The following is a 24,168-nucleotide window of genomic DNA, read 5'->3' on the forward strand; positions in this document are numbered from 1 at the left end:
AAAAAGCCAAAAAAATAGAATTAAAGATATAAAAAAAAAATTCGAACTCTATTATTCATTCTGAATTATTATTATTATTATTCTTCGTGTGATATAATTATGCTATTCATTTTACCCGTTTGTGTAATTCTGAATTACTTTCATTATTGTCCATACTGTTCATTAAGGCTGCTATCCGGATAACAATGTGTTTATCAAGTTCTAATATTATAAGAAGCATATCATAAAAAGAATTCAGTTCTTTCTTGGAGTCAAATACTCTGTGAATGTAAAGTAAGTGGTTTTGTTTCTTAAACAACAAAAATACTTGTAATAAAGTTGTACTGTTTTCACCTGTAAATGTCTGGTCTGGGGCATCCAGGATTATGAAGAGATTCCCTTTGGGTATCCTACTTCGCACTTTTTCCAGAAGGAAAGGAGTGTGCATTGTATTCAAATTCATTGTTTTTAAACAGCAACGAATTGGCGCGAGAAAACCAAGTCCATACTTATCTGGCGCCCGAATGCATGCTTGAATAGCCGAGTAGCGGTTCATGACTTCACACTCAATATATGAGTAAAATTTCCAGTAAGACTCCATATAATCAAAAAACTTCAAAGGTAAACAGAGAACAACAATCACAATGCCAGAAACATCCTCTAAGTTATTAAAATCGGAAAAAAAAAAAAGGAAAAACAGTAATTCCCAGTGTATGTACATAAGCAAGTGCGCGGGCGAGAGAGGAAATCATCAAAGTATGCATAAGCCTATATCAACAAGTTCTGGGGTATATCATCGTGCTTACTTGCTTATTAAACACGCCCAAAAAGGAATCAGCATGTATGCCCATAATCTGTGGTTTGCTAAAGGCACCAAGACAAATCAACTAATCTTACATGTCTTACATGAGAGTTCTTGGTCAAATTTAAAAACATGAAATTTTGAGAAAATTACTGCCCGGAATTTCCTAGAAGTCTCTCAACTGCAGCATGGACATTCCCAGCAGTAGCACGTAGTGCTCTGATATTCTCTTGTGTATCATAGAAACCCATTTCTTGGAGTTGTGATAATTGTGTAGCATATAGTTCTTCTGGGGGAACTGGAAAAAATAATAAAAATAAACTTAGTTGTGACCCAAAAATATAGCAAATCTAATAAAAGCACTTTATGTGAAAAGATATCCGAAAGCTCACCATCAGGTTGGTTTGGAACACTCAGGCTACCAGCACCTAGACCACCAAACATATTCATCAACAACTCCAGACTAGCAGTATTGGGTGCTCCTGAAAATGCAATTAAACAAAATGAAGTGTAAAACAGAAAAATAGATGAAAGAAGAGCTAGTAAAGAAAGGTGGCAAAAGCAAGCTAGAGAGGTCAATGTTAGAGAGAGCCCTTGACGGCTCAAAGAAGTATTCTTGATGGCCTTTGTGGAGAAAATTCATTACTACAATATGGACTTGTTTCTATTCTGTACCTGGAGTAGCACCGGGCTGTGCTGAATCCCTGTAAAAAAGCCAAATATGGTTAGAAAAAAAGTAACATAATTATCAAGGAATGAATTATAAAGGCACCTTTAATATCCGTGAAGCTAAAATATGCCAAGGCTAATCATCTTAAAGCCAAATTACCATATAAACAATAAAAAATGGAGATTTTTTTTTTGTCTAAATCCTCAAATGGCTCAATTTAAAACAATAATTTACAAATAATTATCTAGTACAATTGCATAGGGTAGAAGAAATCTATGTCTGATCAAGAAACCAGATATAAATTCACTTAGAAGACAATTCTGATATTTGTAACAGCAGTATTTACAAGTATTACAGCAACGTCAAAAGCAAAGTAGCAAACTGCCATTGAGGTTTCTGTTACCAATGGATAAACTGAGGTACTATCACTTACTGGGTTGATTGCTGTCGATTGAGCTGATGAGACAGAAGTGACTGCTGTAAAGCTAGCATTTGCTGCAAGAAATACAAGAAAACAAAGGAAAGATGAACATAGGTGACTTTACTGTCAAAATAGCACCTGAAAATATCAAATTATCTGATAAAATCCAGTGGGGTAGCCTTAGCATGCCTATAAGACCATATCAGCTAGTGAGCTTATACAAAACCATAAAGTCATGTAAGCATTTCTTAAGAGAGAGAATTCAGAGATGTGTACTGCATAGAATATACCTGCATTGTCTCAGGGGAAAACATCTGACGGAGTATATCTGGATTTTGCATCATTTCTCTCAATTGAGGATTCAAATCAAACATTCCACGTAGTTGGGGGTTGAGATTCATAATCTAAAATGTAAAAACAGATCCTTAACAAAATGGAAATAAGAAAATGACAATCACTTGACTGAAGTGATTCTTCTAAGTACCTGATTCATATATTGGGGATTAGACAGTATGCTCTGCATCATCTGTGATAAAGCTGGGTCTTGCAACATTTGAGTCAAATGAGAAGCATCTGGCATCCCATTCAACATGGGTGGCATATCTGGAAGTCCAAGGCCCCCCAGACCACCAATACCTGGTGTCCTGACATCCCCAGCAGGATTTGATCTTGCCGTAGTGTTGGTCTGGGTCCCCCCTAAAAATTCACAGGACACAGTGTTTCATCAGGAAAATCTGGATATAAAACATATTATGCAACAGTACTAAAACACAATCAAAATTACTTAGACATTGGCTTTCAGGATCATGCTTCTTTATACAACACATAATTTCATCTTGTTAATCAGTAGCATTTTGGCTTCTAGTATACTTTTCTTCATTACAATAGGAATAACATGTGCATAAAATTAAAAAAATATACATAAATTGGATCAAAAAGAAGGGCTAGACAAGAAAAGATGCTTTAATGAAGTATAGAAGGCTGAAACTTACCACCACCACCACCACCAGTGTTGCTCCAAGGGTTAGGAAGAGGATTTGTGTTTGGGGCAGTTTGGCCCTGAGTTGTGTCAGAACCAGCTGTAGAAGTGTTGTTAGGCGAGTCCCTAGCTTGAGAACCACCTTGATTGCCCAATAGAGCTGCGAATGGGTTTGAACCCGGAGCATTTCCACTATTTCCAGCCATAGTAGTAGCATTCAAAAATGGCTCCTGAACATTTTCATACATACGCCTAAGCATGTTAAATCCCTCAGGAGAGGATTCAATATTACTCATTGCCCTGTCGGTGTTCCGCATCATTTCACGCATGAGTTCAGGGTTCCTTGCAGCTTCTAATGTCTGGCGCAGGATGCTAGGATCATTAAGTATATGGCCAAGCTCTGGATTCCGATCAATAATCTCACGCATTTGAGGATTGCTCATAATCAAACTGCGCATTAACTCTGGGTTATTCATCAAACCTTGAATAGCAGGTGTATTCATTATTTCCCTCATCATGTTAGGATTTTGAGTTAGCTGTTGCTGCACTTGTTCAAATTCAGGAAGTCCGGCTCCAAACAAGCCCAAACCTCCACCTCCACCTCCACCACCACCAAGTGGATTAAGTCCAGGGAATAAGGGTGCTCCCAGACCAGCACCCTCATTAGAACCAACACCCCGCGTGACCCCTGTTGTAGTATTAGGAGTTCCAACATTTGTGGTAGCAGCAGGAGGTGTAGATGAAGATGGGGCAAAACCACGAACCATGTGGACGCTATGATCAGCTTGCAAACCTTCAATAAGGGTGAAGACAGTGAAATGGTCAAGTGATCATTAACTATTTGTGCATAATCTGGGTGCATCTATCACACACTTACTTTGACCCTCCTAAAAATAGAATTATCTTCTAAAGCAAGCATTACATACACAGCAGTTATAATTCTAGGACTTAAAGTCCCAGGATTAGTGACTAATGAGCTGTTGAAATATGATTACACCGTATTATTAAGTTATCAAATACAGTTGTTTTAACTGATCAGAGGAACCAGACTGTGTGTTCAGATTGCCACTAGTATAAATATTTAGTATAAAGAGGAAAGAAAGCATCCTATATATAGACATATATTGAAACAGCATTATAAATTAATCACTAAGATGAAATGGTGGACAGAAAGAGGTGGATAGTATATACATGTGATGTAAATTGCTTGGCTAAAAGAACCAAGGGTTTAGCAAGCTCGGCACAATCTCCATCAGTCGTTAAAGAGTTTGTTATGTGAAATGTTAAATTACTTATTAGTTTCCCAAGCTCCAGACGCTAGGAAGCCAGTTCTCCATATCCCAATAACCAAATAAAACTATATCATCAGTTCCCAAATAACTCACACATTGAGGTTAGTACCATGCCTTCCATTTGTTTTCCTTCTGATACATGGGTATAGCAATCCAACAAAAACGTCAGTCATCGTGTCACAATCTTCAGTGACACCAGGGTTAAAACAATCGAATACATGGCCATCTCAACCAGCTCAAAAACTCAAAAGCATGGAAAACAGCCAACAAAACCAATAGCAAAACACCAAAATCAGCATATTCTCAAACTAATAACCTAATTCCTTACACTCTTTTCAAGAAAACCACGCATTTTCCTCATACGTTTCAATATTAATCAATACCTGATTCATTTTCCAGAAATTTTCACCATTTCCAATTTATTTTCTCATATTATCCTCAAAATATGAAAAATCCACAAATTGAGAACGAACCCAAGAAATGTTTCACGGAAAAAAAATTTTTTTTTTTCTAAAAGGCAAATCAAACTTACCATAACTCTGAAGGGTTTGGTCGTCCTTCAAGATTCGCCCTTTATAAATCAATCGTTGCTGATCAGCTGGGATATCGCAATTCTGCGCCAAGACAGCTTTGAAAGATGCGACGGTTGAGTCGAGGCTAGTCCTCACCGTAAATTTTGTACCGTTCGAGCACCGGATATTAACCATCACCCCCTCCTCTTCCTCTCCTCCATTTCCACCGAGTCGTGACTCACTCGAATCGCCTTCCGCACCCATATCCCCTCTCTCTCTCAGATCGATCAAAAACCCTAACCCTAGTTAAATCAGATGAAAACGAATTCGTTCCCTTTTTCTTTTGTAAGTTTGTTTTTTCTATTTCTTTATTTAGGCAGTGAAAAATTCTAAAAAAAAATTAAAATATTAAAAAATTGGGGAAATTTATATAAAGAATCGTGAAAAGAAAAAGAAAAAAAAGGCTTTTTAGATTTTGAGAAAAGTGAGGGATTCTAACAGAACAGAGTTTTGTTTGGGTTTGTGTGAGAGCTTTTGTCCTTGCGAAACAAGAGAGTAAATAAAAGAGGACATCCGGATATTCTTTTTTTTAATTTCTCTCCAACAACAAATTTGTCATGTAACCAATCGTGCTCTGCCACGTTTCGTGGAAATGGTACCCTGAGGGGTTTTTGTCTGGCAAAATGGGCTCAGACTTTTGTACTAATTCGGCCCAATTGAGCTTTGTTCAGCCGGTTATATTATTGTTCTTTTATGCAGCGTTTGGTATTTTATAATGTAATGTGATTATTAAAAATATGATTATAATAAATATAATATTATAATATTTAATATATAAATAAAATAATAATTAAAATAAAAAAATTACATTGTAACGTTTGATTTATAAATATTTTATTAAAAATATAATGTTAATTTTTAAAATTATTTATATTTATTAAAATGTAAGTTTAATATACTTATATTTTTTATTGTTAATTTTTATATAATATCATCTTTACATATATTTTATTTTAATTTCTTGTTATAATCTTATATATTTTATTTTTATTTCTTTAATATAATTTTTTATATTATATATTTTATTTTAATTTCTTTTACTCATATTATATAAATTTTAATTTCTTATATTTTATTTTATGTTATTTTCTAATTCTTATATTATATATTTTATTTTAATGTTTTTTATTTTAATTATAATATTATAAAATATTTTTAATAAAATAATAAAATTGAAGGGTAAAAATATCTTTGATAACATTATAGAATACAATATAATTTGATTGCATTGATTTTAAACTGCAATCACATTACATCCCTTTACTATAATGTGATTGCATTGCAATCTTATATTACAGTGGTTTATTACAAAATAAATATTGTAATGTAATTTAATTAGACACATTACAAAAAATATACTCTCACTTTTCTCATACCAAACACTATCTTAAGGTTAGGTCGACGTTTTTTAATTAAAAAACTATTAACTTTAAGCCAAAAAAATTTTTTGTATTACAATGAATCAGATCTCGATTATTATCCGAACGTGTGACAGATAGTAATTTTATTATCTGAATTAGATTATAAAATATCATAATTTTATTTAATCGAATTGACCAATACAGAATAATTGATTACAAAGTATTTATTAACATCTTTAATAATAATATATGAATATTATAAATTATTAATACATCAAATATACTTTTTTTTCATAAGCACGAATAAAATGTTTTTATAGATTTAAATTAAAAAAAAAAAGAGAAAAACAAATCCGATTACTCGGATACATAGATTCAAAAGTATGTACTGGCACAAAATTCACAATCTCTAATATGTTGTGAAGCCACAAAATGATACAATGACATACTGAAAAGCAAAAAGAAATATGCTACAACGAATTTTGATTTACACAGCCAAAAACATTAGTAGGCACCGCTTGCAGAGAACTGGGAACCATTTTTTTTGGGGAACAAGTTCAGGGTATGTGTTCACACTTACTCATGTGCTGCAACAAGGAATTAGCTTTTCTTTGGGCTCTGTTTGTTCCGGTTATGGTGATCTCTCTCAGGGGTTCATACACACCGAACTGAAGCGCAGCCAAGGTAAGAGATGAATTGTTTAACCCCAACTCTAGGAGAACCGACACGGCACATTCCTTGTTCTTGGGAGTTCCACTTCTTATGATTTCAACCAGGGTTTTGATGAAAGACAACCGACCGATTTCGTTTCGGCCCTCAGGATGAGATACAAGGAGTAACAAGATTGAGAGTGCTTCATCGATCATGCCCAGATTTTTATCCTCGAGTAAATGAAGTAATGGTGGTATTATACCTGCCTTGATGGCTCTAGACTTGTTGGCTTGGTTTAAGGACAAGTTAAAGAGTGCGGTGGCTGCATCCTTTTTACCTCTGACAGTCCCGTTTTGCAGAAGATCTACTAATGGTGGGATTCCATTGAAGGTTCCCACTAGAACTTTGTTCTCGTCAAGCATTGATAAGCTAAACAAGGCTGCAGCAGAGTTCTCTCTAGCTTCATCAGTTCCATTTTGCAGGATCTCGATGATGGCTGGAATAGCTCCTTCTCGGGCTATAAGCCTTTTGTTTGTCTCATCGATGGACAAGTTCAAGAGGGCAGTGACAGTGTGTTCTTGAATCTTGGAGTCTGGATAGGGCAATAGCTGAACTAAACAAGGGATTCCTCCATTGTTGGCAATGAAAATCCTGTTTTCTGGATTCTCCTTCGACAGCATGCGGATCTTCACGATGGCATCTCTTCTCACATCCGGCTGACTAGAAGATAGATCTTGAACCAATGAAGAGATTTCTTCCATGAGTTCAGCAGAGTAGTTATCAGATGATGCATATCTATCCTTCTTAGGCAGTTCAACGTTATTCTTCTCGCACCATTGCCGAATAAGGTTGCGGAGTGCAAAATTTGGTGCTAGAGACAAGTGATCTAAAGTTTGTCCGGTCTTCGGACAGGTTCGATGGTTGGAATTTAACCACTTCCTAATGCTTTCCCTTTCGTAAGTCTTCAAAACGAAAAAAGGGCAGAAAAAACCATCTCAGTTTTCTTGAAACATGAAACATCAAATCAGAAAGTTTTAATCCAAATTTATGAACTTCAAAACTTGGTTTGACTTGGTCCATTAGAAATGATATTACTTTAATGCTCCAAGATATCAACATCTGTTAATACAGAAATGTCAGATTACCTGTCCAGTTGCCACAATAACAGGATCTGTCATGATCTCTAATGTAATTGGGCAGAGAAATTCATTGGGTACCATCGAAGATTGACACCTCTGGAGAGTTCTTGTTGAAATCGGACCATCTAGTGAAACACTTTCATCGATCCCTGCAATTTGTTTGAATTTTCCCAGAAGATCTGTAATTTGCTGTATGGATTCATTCTGTCCACCTCTCTGTTTTTTTAGTTTTCTGAGAGCAACCGTCTCGGCTTTCAAGTCTGCAATGGTATGTAATTCTAGCTTGTTGGCCAGTCTTTCTAGAATAGCACTGTCTGCATTCCTGTCATCCTTTTTAGAGAACACAACCATCATATCCATTGCTAATTCCATATCTTGTGTATCTGTCCGCCTCTTTGCCCTTTTCAGTTGCATTCGCATTAGCTCAACCTGAAACCAATCAACAAGATAAGCACCCTAAGCCAGAAAAGTATCAAGAAACTCAACCAATGAACTAAGAAGCCATGGGTTGTTCAAGACCTCAAGGTGCAAAGAACAAGAATTAAGAACTTTACCAAGAAATTATCAGTTCATCCAAACATAAAAATGTGAAATGGAAGCAGATTTTGGCTTAAATTAATACACAACGGAAGGTGAAAAATTACTTGCTCCTTCACTTCAATTGGAACTCCGAGCTCATCGTAAGGCAAGTCATCAAGAGCCTGATTTAATTTGTCATATACAGCATGAAACCTACACATCACCGCCTCGCTTTCCATTGCCTGATTTTGACAGACAGAAAAAAAAAAAACACGAGATCCTCAATCAGGACAGAAGACAAGAAGACCAAAAAGCCAACCAAAGAAAAGGATATGAGAAAAAAGTTAGGCAAACCACGTGGATATTACCAAATATATCTTGCTCCCATAGTTACAATTCTTCAACAACTTCTTCGCTCCCAGCAGTGCTTTCCTCAAGTTACCCAGAGAATCCAAAGCGAAACCCGAAACCGATTCATCAAGCCCCCTAATCTCCTCCAAAAGTGGCACCAAAAGCTTCAATCTCCTCACCAGATTCAAGCACTCCTTCCTTTGGGTCTTCCTGAATTCAGCATAGGATCCAACAGTCTCTATCACTTCCATCAATTCCCTAACCACCTCACTCCCATCTCCAACATTCGATGAACTCGAATCCGTCACAATCTGCCTCTCCATTCCCTAACTAACAAGCTTAAATCTCAAAAGGATAGTTAGAAATCCTTCTACTTCCCTGGAAAAAAACTTGTGAGGAAAAAAAAAATGAAGGGGGGTCAGCCGCTAGTGATGATTAATAAAGAAGGTTGTCCTGTTTCTATGTGCATGATGATTATTTTAATTTGGCGGTTTTATTAATAACGGTTAGTTCGCGGGGTTTGTGGGTTTACTCAAAGTGGAAATTTAGGGGAAAATAAAAAGGTAAAGTGAAAGTAGAATTTGAAAAACAGTTATGCGGCTCACGCGGTTTTTTGACAACGTGACGCGTATTCACGTGCAATCTTTTCCCGGGAATTTGTTTGCATTGGTGCATAGGGACCCCACACTTTTGCTAGGAAAATGCGACGAACGAAAATCTAAGGCATGGAGCCCTCTGGGATTGAACCTGAAATTGAGGAGCCGTTGATATCATGATGGCTTTACCTGCAAGAACCAAATCATGGAAGAAATGGATAACCATCATGAAGGTTGTACAAAGATTCCTTGATTGGGTCAATCTAAGTTCACTGAAAATGGATAATTTTAAAATCTTGAATTTCGTGAAAATTATTTAATCTAAGTATGCTTACGAAACATGATTTTGATAGTAAAATGCTTTAACTCAAACTTAATTCAACCGTTGAACAATTCAGATTTACGATATGAGAATCGTTAACTTTTCGTAACTATTCTATCTCAATTTCCGTGTATAATAAGTAATAGTTTGTTAACACCTCAAAAGGATTAAAAATTTATTTTCTAGAAGGATAATCTTGTAGGACCTCCCTAATTGCATTGTGAACACGCTTAAGCAATGGTGTGTGTTAAAGTTAAAAGATTAGATTAAAAAAAGGGTTAAAGATTAGAGATCTTATCATCTAAAAAAAAAAGAGTAAAAATCCTAAAATAATGTTAAATAAAAATTAAGATTTATGTATGATACATTATGGATTGATAATATATACAATTCATAAATTGACAATGTATCAAATATAAATTTTAAAAGTTAACCATTTAATTTAACCGAAACTCTTTTATTATATGATCGGATTAATTTTTAACTTTAGACAGCACAATGATTATTCTAACTTCTTGATCAAGGAAGTTTTATTTTTTTTAAAAAAAATAGGGAAACATTAATCAAAGATTAGATGTTGATTTGGTTAGTACTGTTAAATGTCGGCGTGCAAAAATGTATATGATAATGGGTGTTAATAAAAAACGAAAACAAAGAACGTGGCCTTGACAGGGGGCACCCCGACGACTAACAGAGGTCTGTCTCTTTGGGTTGATATGGTCGTAATCAAGGCCTGCCTTGACCTGGACTCCGACCACCGAATCGAGGGGGAGAAGGTGGACGTGCGATTCAAAGTCTTCTCCCCACCATTTCCGTTTCCATGGGGCCTCTATTAAAGGAAAAGTTGGTCGTGAAATAATGGTGCCAGCTCAAGTTGCCTGCTACTTCTCCAATATGTTAAAGGGAGTGTGGAAAAAAGATAAAAGGCTTGTACCATCAACTGTACCAATTTGAGTTCCTCATTATATTTTTTAGTTTTATTTTTTCAACATGTTTTTCATCCCATTGCAAGCTCCACCTTGCCCCATATTTGGAGTTGAAATCTCACCCAAATCTTAACCTTGCTTGCTTTATAAGTTAAGCAAGATGAAAAAATTTGAGTAATATGTTCATTACATGTGTTTATAAAAGTATGTAAAAGTATCAAGTATTGTTTAGTATATAAAATCATACATGATAAATGATTGTTGAAGTTCAAGAGTATGTGCATTATGAAAGTATCTTTCCACTCATATTCAGGAAGCTCTCAACATGGGTCCGGTCGTACTATTTACTCCGTTGCTTGGAGCATTTAATGTGACTTCAACATTTTTTAAAAAAATTAATTTGATGGAATGTATGACGTTCATATTTATAAATTTAATTTTTTTTATTTATTTAATATAAGATTTCGTAATATACGAATTAATTTAAAAGCTTTTTAATAAAATCTTTTTTTTTGCCAAAAAATATATAATTAATTTAAGTTTTATTTATATGATATGATGTTTCAATCGTTTTAAAATAAATATTTAAAAAATATTATATTAAAAAAATTATTTTTTTTACTATTAACATACTAATATTTGACATTTTACTTAAAATAACAGTGTTTTAAAGTACCCAACTAAATTTTAATCTTATAAATTTGTCGTAAAAAATCTTATAAACAAGACCTATAAAGTATAGAGCGCCACGTGTTTGGAAGTTTCAAAGAACCTCCTTGCGCTCCTTTGAGTGGAGAAGAGCGTAACCACGGCTCGGTATTCAGCTCCTGGGGTTCAACCCCGACCCCACGTAGCTCAAAAGGCTCAAATATTTCGAAAAAGGACGACGACGTGGCATGACTTTTAATCGTCCAATAAACCAACGTGACTTTTCTATTTTATTTAAATCCAACGGTCGTTAGTTACTAGCCGTTATTTTCAAATACAGAAGAGTGGAGGACTACCTGCAAGACTTGTTTCCTAATTCTTTTCCTTTCCTTTTTGTCATCCCCTTTTCATAAACAGAGATACAGAGAGATAAAAGGCTTAATCACTGGGGTTTGTTGTCTAGTGTCTCTTTTTCTTGTTTGAATATCAAATTTGAGGGTTTGTTTAGTTGAAAATCATGATTCATAGTTGTTTAACAGATTGTTAAGTGGAGGTTTTGAGTCTGTGTCATAATCAAGTTAGTTGTCCTCTAATAATTCTTGTAGAATATGGGTGTTCTTCGATCAATCTAAAGGTTTTTTGATCTTTTTGGTTCTCTTGAAGGTCTTGGAAGTGGGGGTTTTTTAGTTTTGAAGAAAACAAAAGAATGAGAAGATCAAAGGAGAACTATCCAGGCCACTTTGCACCTCCAAACGGTCATGGTAATCCTCAACATATTCTGTATAGTTCATCCTTTTCACTTTCTTCATACATTCTTTTTTTTAATCTTCTTATTGGAATATTTTGTAAACTGAAAGATGGGCTGGGAATGGGAGGTGTCACGATGGTAAAGGACATGGGGCAAAATCAAAGAAGAGCTCTGAGTAGCATCAATCAGAACATTATAGGAGCTTCCCTCCACCACCCTTGTTTGGTTAAGAAAAGAGAATTTGCAGGGTACTTTCCATTGTCATAATCTCAAACACCATGGTTTCATCATTAGTCTATTTATCTTGAAATTGACTTGAGTTTGTGTTTTACACAGGAAAGATGCACTTTGCAATAAGAAGTCGGCTCTGGAGCAAAGACCAAATGCAAGGTTCTATCTAACTGACTCCTATATCCTACTTATTAGTAATTTTTTTTCCCTTTAATGTCTTTTTTGATGCTCTTAATCTTTTCTTTTTTGTGTGTGTGCGAATTTTGACTTCAAAAACTGAATTTATATGTATATATATGTTTTTTTATGTTCAGGCGTTTGGCTACAGAAACGGTTAGCAACCAGCATCACTTCCTAGAAGTAGTACTATTTATACTGACCACAGATTGGGAAGCTTTATGATTTCTATTCTACTACTTCCTAAGCTACTCCAACTTAATATAGGAACTAAAACATTAGAAAACTAAATAGAAGCTGTTGGACTGAATGTGTTATATAGGACACTAAGAACCAAACTAAGCTGACACTCAAGCCTGGTGGTCTGGAGGATTGCATAATCACTAATGTGGAAGAGTTCGAGGATGCTAGCGATGTCATGGTCCCTATGTTTGTGAAGCACGTAGAAGCAGTGCTAGATGAAACTGACGGAATGGTATGTGTTTTTCCATAGCAGTAACTACATTTTCTTCACTGCTGAAATGTTTTTTTTTTCGGATATATTTTTTGGCAAAGCAGCATGATTACAGCAACCTTGCTATTGAATATATATAGGAGTTTGAAATGGAAGATGTGGAGGACTCTATCATTGATATTGACAGAAATGATTCGAAAGATCCACTTGCAGTTGTTGAATATGTAGATGACATCTATGCTTATTATAGAGAAACTGAGGTAAGTTTTAATTAGTTGTTCCAAATATGGTTTTTATATACATGTCCATATGAATTTATTTAAATTTGTTGTGTGAAAACATTACTAAAGATAAATTTTGCCAATGAGACAAATTATGGCAAACTTGGTTGAGTAACATTCGATTGAATCATTGGTGATCATTGAATTTTGAGTTACTTATCAGAGGTTGTTTGTGCAGGTTTCTTACTGCGTCTCTCCAAATTACATGGACAGGCAATTTGACATCAATGAAAAGATGAGGGCCATCCTCATTGATTGGCTTATTGAGGTATATGTCTAACCTTAGTTCTTCTCTCAAGGCGGTTAGGGAGGAACTATCAGATACATACTTGCATATTTCAAACTTAAAAAGTTCTTTCAAATGCTATAAAACAGAATTCAGTAGTTCTGTCTCATTAGAAAGATGTATTATTGACCCAAGAATTTCTTAATTTGATTTTAACAACAGGTTCACTACAAATTTCAGCTTATGGATGAAACATTGTTCCTTACCATCAATCTCATCGACAGATTCTTGGAGCGTTGCACTGTGATCCGAAAGAAGCTTCAATTGGTTGGCATGACAGCCATGTTATTAGCATGCAAGTATGAGGAGGTTTCTGTCCCATTAGTGGAGGATTTTGTTCTGATTTCAGATAAGGCTTACACGAGGAAGGATGTTCTAGATATGGTATAATTTCCTAGTGCAAGAGTTTTCAGTGCCTGCTTCCTCTATTTTTCTTCTATTTAATAGCTCTGCTGTGTTTCTAGGAGAAATTAATGGTGAACACTTTACAATTCAGCATGTCTGTGCCAACTCCATATGTATTCATCAGGAGATTTCTCAAGGCTGCACAATCTGATAAAAAGGTAAATTAAAGACTTCCATTAAATCAATCACTAGAAGTTTGCTAAGCCTTTTGTCATTTAATCTTCACATATTATACTGATGAGATATATTTTACCTCCGGTACCGAATCAGCTGGAATTTCTCTCCTTCTTTCTCATTGAGCTATGCCTGGTGGAATATGAAATGCTCAAGTTCCCACCATCTCTGCTAGCTGCAGCAGCAATTTACACGGCACAGTGCAGTATTTGCCGGTTCAAAAATTGGAGTAAGACCAGTGAGTGCCATACTAAATACTCAGAAGATCAGCTACTGTAAGTTCTGATATCTGGATTGCGGCCTAGCTTTTATTATACAAAGTTTATCAATAATGATGAAGGATGCTTGTTATGTTCCAACAGGGAATGCTCGAAATTGATGGTTACTTACCATCAGAAGGCTGGATCAGGAAACCTCACGGGAGTTCACAGAAAGTATAGTGCATACAAGTTTGGGTATTCGGCAAAATCTGAGCCAGCACAGTTTCTCCTGGATCTTTGACACAACTGCTAGACGGTTAAGAATGTTAAGTTGCAACAGCAAGCAACTCAACAACAGAAGATGAGCATCTTCATTGTGAAAACTAAAAAACCTGTGTTCATTATTGGGATTATCTTTAAACTTTGGAGAGTTCTAACCTCTCCCATTTCTGATGAACTCTTCAGAATTCTAAAGCAAGGGTTTTCCTTTTTCCCCATTCATTCTTCAACAGTTATGTTTGTAAGTGTTATATGGATAAAAATAAAATAAAACAATTATGTAAAATACTCATCAAAACTTAATAATGAAATGACTGAAATAATACATATAGAATGAGTATTATAAATGCTTGACAAGAGCATTTAAGGATAATGCCAAAGAAATATATCATTCTTTTCGAATTAAGGGAGAATTCTAGTTGAAGCTTCCAATCTTAATATTTGTAATAAACCAGCTGGAATAACACCGCTTCGCAATGTCCCCACTTGGAAACGAACTTCCAATCTTTCCATCGTTAAGGTAGAAAACACCAGATTGGGGAGTAAACCCCTTACATAACACACAAGATCCAGTACTACCTTCCAATTCAACAGACACACCCGTAGTAGACCAAATCAATAATAGACTCGCCCGTATTAAACCAATTATACAGAACAGACAGCCCAAAGTTCTCCTCAACTGAGCCCTTGTGAGGCGTTCATGCTATCTCCCTATCATGTTTCGCAGCCACCACCTTGGTTTAGCAATTGAAAGCATCCCAAGTTAGTCCAACACCGCATATGGATACTCCATCACACCTGCCTCCATTTATGTACATACGATTTTTCCCATTGATGCCACCGAAATTCCAGAGCCGACAGATCCCTATCTGTACAAACACCTAAATGGAAGGGATAAGCAGCATCCACCATCTAAAGACCGGCCGTGGTCATTGTGACTACAGCAAAACATCATACACCACATCCCATAAACCCAACAGACATTCCAACATAGCATCAACAAGCCTTTCATCCACAACAACACAATATTTCTTACATAGACAAAAACAGACCCCGCCAATAAACAATGAACCTGCATCTATTTTGGTTGTCCAAGGGCGAATTAGTTTTAAAATCATTTCAAGCTATGCTAATTCTAAATTGTAATTTTGAATGTGGGTAAGAGTGAGTCCATAATCATAAAGTTCTCATCTTAAGTTTTTCCACTAAAAATGTTCCATTACTTGTTCCCTGGTCTGCAGATTGGCTGACACTGTAGGAGTCTCAAAACAATCAAGGGCTCTAGCAACTATACATTCTAACGTTGTGTTCTTTTGGATTGTTTAGATTTTGTAGAAATTGGCGATAACAGGAAATTGTGAATAGAGAAGGTAGTTGGTGTACCTCTCCTGAAATTGGATTGAATAAAACGATTTATGATTCAGGTAAGGATTTCTGAGGTGACAAAGAACATGGCCAAGTGAAGGATTCTAGCCCTGTATTGCTACTTTGCAATAAGCCAAACTCATGGGATAAAAGGCAAGGATACTCGTCGGCCATAAGCAACCAAACTTTGAAAGATCGACCCGAAGCACACAGTCCCTTGCAATCGCTTAGGTAGTTGTGATATTCATTAGTGGGATTCTCTTTGAACTTTGAAGTACACTCCTAATGTTCCCGACCGTTCAGAAGCAAAAGCATGATTTTCCTTTTTCCCCCATTCATTCTTGAATTCCCTCCAAGATTGACAAATTGTTTGCAAGTGTTATATAAATAAAAATAAAATAAAACAATTATGTAAATACTCATTAAAAAAAATAATTAATAGGATGGTTGAACAATTGCATATAGAAGGAGTATTATAAACGCTTGACAAGAGTGTTTAAGGATAAAGCCAAAGAAATATAGCATTCTTTTGGAATAAAGGGAGAAATCTAGCATTTTAACCACAAAACTCTAGTTGAAGCTTCCAGTCTTAATATTTGGAAAAAACCAGCTGTTGGAATATCGATGCTTTGCAATGTCCCTGCCTGGAAACGAAGGTTCAATCCTTCCATCATTAAGGTAGAAAACGCCGGATTGGGGAGAAGTAGTTAATTTCCGACCGTCATCTGAAACAACAAATGAATCTCTCAAAAAGTAGATGCAATTTTTATCAAAATTTCACTTGGAAGGGATGCTTTATCTATTGCGCCGATGAACAAAGTTTGATCATCTAAGTTGCTTAACCCCCTTAAGCATAGTATATCATCACTTGCTTCAACCTTAAATACTTGGACTGTTGCAACCCGATGGTATGAAATTTGAGGCTGGTCATGATCGTCCTCTTCCTCTGATATTTCAAGAACTAACAGCAACTCGCCACTGGATTCCACCAAATTTGGTATTGATTTGGGTATTTAAGAAGGATAGGGTAAATGATCTCGAACGTCGGAAAATAGATTAGTTTGAGAATAACATCATGATCATCTGCTAATTTCATGAAATGAGTTTGAATTTGAAAATTTGTCTCATTGTTTTTGGTTGTAATGAAGGCATACAATATCTCATTGTTGAAGGAAACTATTATTATTAGCTGCGCCTAGCCCTTCGAATATGGTCCAACTCTTAACCTTCGGTCTGCACAGTGCCAAAATCTTTCCCCCATTAAAGCTTGCTGCAACCATCCTTGTAAGATTTTTTAATTTTAACTAATTTGATTGTTTCTTCGGAAACCGGTCTTATTTTTGAGAAAGGAGGAAGTGGAATTTGAACCCCTGAAATTGGATCAAGCAGAAAAAATTGCAGTTTATTCAACGTCCATGAGTAGTACAAGCCAACCGTTGGAAGTCCCGACAGCATACCCATCTGGTGCTAACTCAGGGAGATTCAGTTTCCCAATTGCACCTTCAGCTATGTCAAAGTAGCGTATAACCACGTGATCCTAAACATTATTATCATCAACGTCGGGGTGCAGTAGAATCCAAGCGGGTCGAGGAGTTTGCTTTAGGGCTGAACTCCATTGTTTGCATACAACGCTGGCATGGACACGATCCACTAACGGGAGGTGCTGAACGATTAAACCCCATATGTCCAGAGGAATTTTGTCTCATGACGGATGAACCGTCTTTTTTCTCGTATTCCTTTTATGACTGACTTGGAGAAAGAAGACAGTCTTTACAAAGGCAAAGCTTTTTGACTTCTGCGTTAGCTCTGTAACGACTCAAGCTTAACCACCGGCCCAGTAATTTTTTGCTCAAGCTCAAGTTGTTAATAGTGGTGGACTTAAATTGTTATAAGATTGTTATATAGGTCTTAACAATTATATTCACATCAGATATGGGATGTTGAATATTACAATCCCACCCACTCAACCAGAGCAATGTGAAAGTTCATATCGGACTGGTGCAGGTTCTGATACTATTTGTAATGACCCAAGCCCAACCATTGACCCAGCAACTTTTTGAGCCTAAATCACGTGACCCTCAAAAACTCAAGCTCAAATTGTTAGTAGTGATGGGTTTGGATTGTTATATAGGTCTTAACAATCATATTCACATTAAATATGGGATGTTGGGTATTACAAGCTCAATGTAAAAGATAGAAAATTAGAGAGGCAAAGAGATTTGAGAAGGTATCTGTCTAATTTAAGTTTGGCTATATATTCATACTATTTCAATATAAATAAAAGATGGATTGTGATTGACTTGGTGTAACTCTCTTGAAATTGGATTGTATAAAAAGATTTCTGATTTAGGTGTTGGAGACAGAAAGAAGTGAAGGGATTTTACCCCTGTACTATTCCTTTGGAAGAATCCAACTTATCTTTTACTCTCTCTCTTTAGATATGTACACAAACTTCAAAATTCAAACCATACAAGCATTTGATGTTGAACAAACTCCTAAAATTCCATCACCTCATAAAGAAAAACAAAAAAAGTGAAGAAAAATTTAATTATATGATAGATAAAATATGCGTATTATTAATGTTTGACAAGAGCATTTAAGGATAATGCCAAAGAAATATAACATTCTTTTGGAATGGAGGAGAAGTCTGACATTGTAAGCACAAAACCCTAGTTGAAGCCTCCAATCTTAATATTTGGAAAAAACCAGCTACAATTACGCCCTTTTACAATGTCCAAACATGGAAGCGGACCTTCAATCCTTCCATCATTGAGGTGAAAAACACCGAATCCAGGAGAAGTGATTGGCTTCCAACCTTCGCCTGTATAAACAAATGAATCTTCGAAAAAGCAGATGCAATTTTTATCAAACTTTTCTTCTGAAAGGGATTCTGCGTCCATTCCATCGAGGAACAAGGTTTGGTCATCTAAGTTGCTTAACCTCGTTAAACATAGTGTATCACTTGCTTCAACCTTGAATACTTGAAACGTTACAAGCCGATTGTATGAAATTTGAGGCTGGTTGTGCTGGTGATCATTGACTAATATTTTAAGAAGTAGCAACAACTCGCCATTGGATTCCACCAAATATGGTATCATCAAGGGATCTACTACCTCTCCAAGAGGATCTTCAAGAAAGATTGGGTAACTGATCTCCAACATTGAAAAAGGGATTAGTTTCAAATGAACATCATGATCACCTGTTAATTTCATGAAATGAGTTTGAACTTGAAGAGTGGCCTCATTGCTTTCTGGTATAATTATGGCACACAACACCCCCTTGCAGAATGAAATTTTTATGCATAGATCTACGCCCAGCCCTTCAAATGTGGTCCAACTCTTATCCTCTGGTCTGCACGGTGCCAAAATCTTGCCCCCTTCAAAACTTGCTGCAACCACGGCTTGGGACGCATCCTTGGAAGATATTTCAATTTTAACTAAGCCGATCGTTTCTTAAGAAGCCGATCTTAGTGTTGACAATGGAGGAAGTGGAATTCGAACCATTGAAATTGGATCAAACAGAAAAAATTGCAGATCCTTAGATGTGTGCAGTGCAAGCCAACCTCTGGAAGCCCCCATAATAATTCTTTTTGGTGCTAACTCAGGGAGATTCATTTTCCCAATTGCGCCTTCATGTCAAAGTAGAATATGGTGTGGTTCACTAGAATCCAAGCGGGTCGAGGAGTTTGCTTGAGGGCTGAACTCCATCGTTTGCATACGACGCTGCAGTGAACACGATCCACTAATGGGAGGCGCTAAAAGATTAAACCCCATATGCCTTGAGGAAGTTCCTCCCATGGCGGATGAACCATATCTCCTTTTCGCATATTCCTTTTATGAATGACTTGGGAGAAAGGAGACGAGTCTTTTCAAAAACAAAGCTCTTTGACTTCTGTGTTAGCTCAATGCAGCAGAGGAGAGAAAATTATTTGAGAATCTATCCATTTAATTTAAAGTCTGGCTATTGATACCATTTCAATATATAAATAAAGAAGGTGAGAGAGGTTAAAGGAAAAAGTAAAATATTTTAATTTTAAATTTTAATAGGAGAAAAAGAAGGGGAGAAGAAGATAGAGTTAAGATAAAAAAAAAAAAACAAATAAAAAAACAACTGTGACCGAGTTGGAGAGAGAAAGAAAAGGGATTTTTTTATTAAATTAATTATTAATAATTTTTTAACATTTCAATTTAAATCTTTAGAAATTTTTTTGTTTTACCTCGCTAATGAGGTGGCACATTTGATCAGCTAATCATGTATAAAAGATGATTTGTGATTGACTAATTAGTTGAACTCCAACTAGGATTTTATTTTCTAATTTTAAATGGATTTTCTTTCCTGCTCTTTTCACTTTATTAAAAAAAATTTTCTAATTCCGAATAACGTAAATGTTTTGTTATTTATAAATAATAAAGATTCATCAAATCAAATTAATGATAAACAAGATACGGTGAAAGACATAAGATTTTAAATTGATTTAAAGTATATAGTTATTAAAAATATTATTTAAAGTTGATTCTAAATCATATCAGGATGGTAAAATCTAATTCTGAAAGATCATATTGGATTCATCCACCAATCTTATTTGACTTACCCACCGATGATACTCACCCTTAAAATAAGATTACTCATTGTAGAGCCAAAGATTTTTGTTAGCTTTCTTTGTTTTCTTTTCTTTTCAAATCATTTTTCCTTTTTTTTTAATTTATAAAGAACTAATAAAATAACCTATTAGAATTACAAAGTAAAATGCAAAATAAATAAAGAGACAATGAAAAGTATAAAGAAAATTTTAATCATATGATTTCAGAAAGGGAAAAATAAAATAAAATAGAACAATTATTTAAGGATATAATGCCAAAGAAATATAGCATTCTTTTGGAATAAAGGGAGAAATCTAACACTGCAACCACAAAACTCTAGTTGAAGCCTCCAATCTTAATATTTGGAAAGAACCAGCTGAAATTACGCCGCCTTGTAATATCCCCACATGGAAACGAATGTTCAATCCTTCCATCGTTAAGGTAGAAAACACCAGATTGGGGATAAGTAGTTACTTTCCTACTTTCGTCTGCATAAACAGATGACTCTTCCAGAAAGTAGATGCAATGATTACTGAAACTTTCACATGGAAGGGATACTATATCCGTTCCATCGATGAACAACGTTTGGTCCTCTAAGCTGCTTAACCTCTTTAGACATACTGTGTCACTTGCTTCAACCTTGAATGCTCGGAATGTTGCAACCCGATAGTATGGAATTTGAGGCTCGTCCTCTTGGTCGCCCTCGTCAACCTTGTCATCTAATATTTTAACAACTAGCAATAACTCGTTGTTGGAATCCACCAAATATGGTATAGCCGCCCAATTGTTGCCGAAGGAATCTAGCTTTCCGAGAGGACATTCGAGAAAGATTGGGGAACTGATCTCCGACTTTGAAAAAGGAATTAGTTTCAAAATAACATGACGATCACCACCTGCTAATTTTATGGAATGAGTTCGAGTTTGAAGAATGGTCGCATCGTTTTCAATTATAATTAAGGCATATAGTATTCCATTGCAGAATGTAATACATGTGTAACTATAATTATCAGCAATGTCCAACCCTTCAAATACCGTCCACCTCTTATCCTTCGGATTGCACAATGCCAAACTCTTACCGTCATCGAAGACTGCTGCAACCACGGATTGGGATGCATCCTGGGAAGATATTTCAATTTTAGGAAAGATGATGTTTGTGTCTTCCGAAGCTGATCGTATAGTTGACATGGGAGGAAGTGGAAGTTGAACCCCTGAAATTGGATCAAGCAGATAAATTTGCGGATTATCAGTTGTCGTGTCCTCCGTACGTACTCTAAGCCAACCTCTGGAAGCCCCGGTGGCAGCCCCCTTTGGTATTGACTCAGGGAGATTCAGATATTTAATCGCGCCTTCACCAAAGTCAAAGTAGCTCATAATCATGTGATGGCAATATTGAGTATCGTCGTCAAGGTGCAGTAAAATCCAAGCGGGTCGAGGAGTTTGCTTTAGGGCTGAACTCCATTGTTTGCATACGACGCTAGCGTGAACACGATCCACTAATGGGAGACGCTGAAAGATAAAACCCCATATGTCATGAGGAAGTTCCTCCCATGGCGGATGAACCATATCTCCTTTTCGCATATTCCTTTTATAAATGACTTGGAGAAAGAAGACGACTCTTTCCAAAAACAAAGCTCTGTGACTTCTGTGTTAGCTCAGTGTAGCAGAAGAGAGAAAATTAGAGAGGCAAATAGATTTGAGAATGTATATACCTAATTTAAAGTTTAATTATTGATAGTATTTCAATATGTAAATAAAGGATGGATTGTGATTGACTTAGTTCAACTCGAATTAGATTTTCTTTCCTACTTTTCAATGAAATTTAAAAAAACAGTATGATAAATCTCCTACATAATAATGGTAAGTAAGATATGAAGCAAAATTGTAATATATAGTACGAGTACATATAGGATTAATCTAATGAAACATGTAATACAATTGTGCATATAGTCCTTAATCTCTCTTTCCTAAGGACAAAAACAATTTCTTCAATGTTTGCAGGAATATCTATAATATATATAAAAGTAAGATATTTCAATTTTTTTCAATTGAGTTTTTAATTGAATGACAAGTGTCATTCAATTAGAACTCTTTTTCATTTTTTTGACCTTTCGTTTTTTATTGAATTAATTTTTTTTACACCTTATGCTAAAAATAAGTTGTTTTTGACATTTGAAGGGTTTTTTTTTACTTTTATTTATTTTGATAAAAAAATTTTGAAAACAATAATTTCTAACTTTTAATACTTAGAAGATAGATTCATTTAATATTTATCAATTATAATTTAATATTATTTTTTATCTATATTTTCTTATTCTATATGAACCTGAATCCATAGTATATAGATATATCTTTTATACATAAATGTTTAAATTTTAATAAATATCCATCCAATTCATTATATATAAGTAAGATAATTGATTGGGTCAATTGATTGACATTTGTCATTCTTAATTAAATTAATTTTTTTACACCTTATGTCAAAACTACATTGTTTTTGACATTTAAAGGGTTTTTTTTCTTTTTTCTTTTATTTATTTTAGTAAAAATTATTGAAAATAATAATTTCTAACTTTTAATATTTATAAGATAGATTCATTTAATATTTATCAATTACAATTTAATATTATTTTTTATTTATATTCTCTTATTCTGCATCAACCTGAATTTATAGTATATAGACATCTCTTTTGTAAATGAATATTTAAATTCTAATAAACATCCATCCAATTCATTGAACAAAATAAAAAAAGTCAAAAAGGCCTACTCATTTTTCAATATACATGGCACACAGTCATCATTGAATAAATAAATCAATTGAATTTGATAACCTTTAGCCATTCATTTTATATATAAAAGACATATAATACTAGAAATTATTAACTATTTTATATTGATAGGATCTTTATATTTTACTGTTTCCTTATATTTTACTACTGTTTATTTTAATCTGTTAATAGTATAGGTTATATACTTTCTCATTTCTTAATAGTTTATTATATATCTAATAATCTTTTATAAGATTATCGTCTTTTTTGGATAAATTCTGTTTTAAATAGGATAACTAATTGGGTCAATTGGTTATCATTCTCTATTGAATTAATCTTTCTTACACCTTATGTTAAAGCTGCATTGTTTTTTTTACATTTAAAGGGTTTTTTATTTTTATTTATTTCAGTAAAAAAATACTTGAAAACAATAATTTTTAATTTTTAATGTTTAGAATATAGATTCATTTAATATTTATCAATTGTAATTTAATATTATTTTCTGTTTATATCCTCTTATCCTACATGAACCTGAATCCATAGTATTTAGACATCTCTTTTATACATGAATATTTAAATTTCAATAAATATTTATCCAATTCATTGAACAAAATAAAAAAGTCGAAAAGGTTTATTCATTTCTTAATATACATAGCACATAGTCATCATTGAACAAATAAATCAACTAAATTTCACAACTTTTAGCCATTCATTTTATATATAAAAAATATATTATTAGAAATTAGTAACTATTTTATATTGATAGGATCTTTATATTATATAGTTGTCTTATATTGTATAACTGTTTATCTTAATCTGCCAATAATACATGTTATATACTCTCTCATTTCTTAATATTTTACTGTTTTATAATCATATATGTAGGTACAAGTTTTCGGTAATTGAAATCAGAGCAAATAATTATTTTCAATTAATACCAGTTTATTTTTTCCTCTATTAGTAAAAATCGAACATTCAGTTCATTAATATAATAT

General features: G+C 34.6%; 4 protein-coding genes across 8 annotated transcripts; 1 reads left to right on the forward strand and 3 right to left on the reverse strand.

Moving 5' to 3' along the window:
* LOC18607401 (ubiquitin domain-containing protein DSK2b) lies at positions 625–5,204 on the reverse strand. 3 transcript variants are annotated; one of them, XM_018115877.1, is made up of 8 exons: positions 4,676–5,204; positions 2,871–3,644; positions 2,357–2,568; positions 2,163–2,276; positions 1,885–1,946; positions 1,457–1,485; positions 1,174–1,263; positions 625–1,079 (listed from the first exon to the last, which is right to left on the reverse strand). In XM_018115877.1, exons 1-8 carry the CDS (start codon positions 4,917–4,919, stop codon positions 931–933), a joined length of 1,674 nt encoding a protein of 557 aa, XP_017971366.1. In that variant the 5' UTR covers positions 4,920–5,204; the 3' UTR covers positions 625–930. The 3 variants fall into 3 exon arrangements, with proteins under 3 accessions (XP_017971366.1, XP_017971365.1, XP_017971363.1); XM_018115876.1 differs by having other exon boundaries at positions 2,868–3,644; XM_018115874.1 differs by having other exon boundaries at positions 2,865–3,644; positions 4,676–5,203.
* On the reverse strand, positions 6,421–9,234 carry LOC18607402 (U-box domain-containing protein 15). The gene is made up of 4 exons (XM_018114548.1): positions 8,754–9,234; positions 8,511–8,627; positions 7,873–8,295; positions 6,421–7,689 (listed from the first exon to the last, which is right to left on the reverse strand). The coding sequence occupies exons 1-4, from the start codon at positions 9,057–9,059 to the stop codon at positions 6,634–6,636; spliced, it is 1,902 nt and encodes a 633-aa protein (XP_017970037.1). The 5' UTR covers positions 9,060–9,234; the 3' UTR covers positions 6,421–6,633.
* Positions 11,611–14,681, forward strand: LOC18607403 (G2/mitotic-specific cyclin-2). Of its 3 annotated transcripts, none has more exons than XM_018114719.1 (12): positions 11,611–11,805; positions 11,892–11,989; positions 12,086–12,224; positions 12,313–12,366; positions 12,522–12,567; positions 12,707–12,859; positions 12,979–13,098; positions 13,298–13,387; positions 13,568–13,789; positions 13,870–13,968; positions 14,081–14,259; positions 14,347–14,681. In XM_018114719.1, exons 2-12 carry the CDS (start codon positions 11,935–11,937, stop codon positions 14,483–14,485), a joined length of 1,296 nt encoding a protein of 431 aa, XP_017970208.1. In that variant the 5' UTR covers positions 11,611–11,805; positions 11,892–11,934; the 3' UTR covers positions 14,486–14,681. The 3 variants fall into 3 exon arrangements, with proteins under 3 accessions (XP_017970208.1, XP_017970207.1, XP_017970209.1); XM_018114718.1 differs by having other exon boundaries at positions 11,611–11,678; XM_018114720.1 differs by having other exon boundaries at positions 11,611–11,989; positions 12,522–12,540.
* Positions 20,745–21,986, reverse strand: LOC18607404. The gene has a single exon (XM_018114828.1). The coding sequence runs from the start codon at positions 21,984–21,986 to the stop codon at positions 20,745–20,747; it is 1,242 nt and encodes a 413-aa protein (XP_017970317.1).

This window comes from Theobroma cacao, chromosome 2, assembly GCF_000208745.1.
Source record: "Theobroma cacao cultivar B97-61/B2 chromosome 2, Criollo_cocoa_genome_V2, whole genome shotgun sequence".
Classification (NCBI taxonomy): domain Eukaryota; kingdom Viridiplantae; phylum Streptophyta; class Magnoliopsida; order Malvales; family Malvaceae; genus Theobroma; species Theobroma cacao.

Bases quoted from the DNA above. Each gene is read 5' to 3' on its own strand.
- LOC18607401 (XM_018115874.1), bottom strand. From the start codon at position 4,919: ATGGGTGCGGAAGGCGATTCGAGTGAGTCACGACTCGGTGGAAATGGA. The intron at 2,277-2,356 runs GTACTTAGAAGA...TTTACATTTTAG, and splicing joins ATCCCCAATATATGAATCAG to ATTATGAATCTCAACCCCCA. The intron at 1,486-1,884 runs GTAAGTGATAGT...GCTTTTTTACAG, and splicing joins AATCGACAGCAATCAACCCA to GGATTCAGCACAGCCCGGTG.
- LOC18607402 (XM_018114548.1), bottom strand. From the start codon at position 9,059: ATGGAGAGGCAGATTGTGACGGATTCGAGTTCATCGAATGTTGGAGAT. The intron at 8,628-8,753 runs GTAATATCCACG...TGTCAAAATCAG, and splicing joins ATGGGAGCAAGATATATTTG to GCAATGGAAAGCGAGGCGGT. The intron at 8,296-8,510 runs GTAATTTTTCAC...GATTGGTTTCAG, and splicing joins CAATTGAAGTGAAGGAGCAA to GTTGAGCTAATGCGAATGCA.
- LOC18607403 (XM_018114719.1), top strand. From the start codon at position 11,935: ATGAGAAGATCAAAGGAGAACTATCCAGGCCACTTTGCACCTCCAAAC. The intron at 12,860-12,978 runs GTATGTGTTTTT...GAATATATATAG, and splicing joins TAGATGAAACTGACGGAATG to GAGTTTGAAATGGAAGATGT. The intron at 13,388-13,567 runs GTATATGTCTAA...TTTTAACAACAG, and splicing joins TCATTGATTGGCTTATTGAG to GTTCACTACAAATTTCAGCT.
- LOC18607404 (XM_018114828.1), bottom strand. From the start codon at position 21,986: ATGCGAAAAGGAGATATGGTTCATCCGCCATGGGAGGAACTTCCTCAT.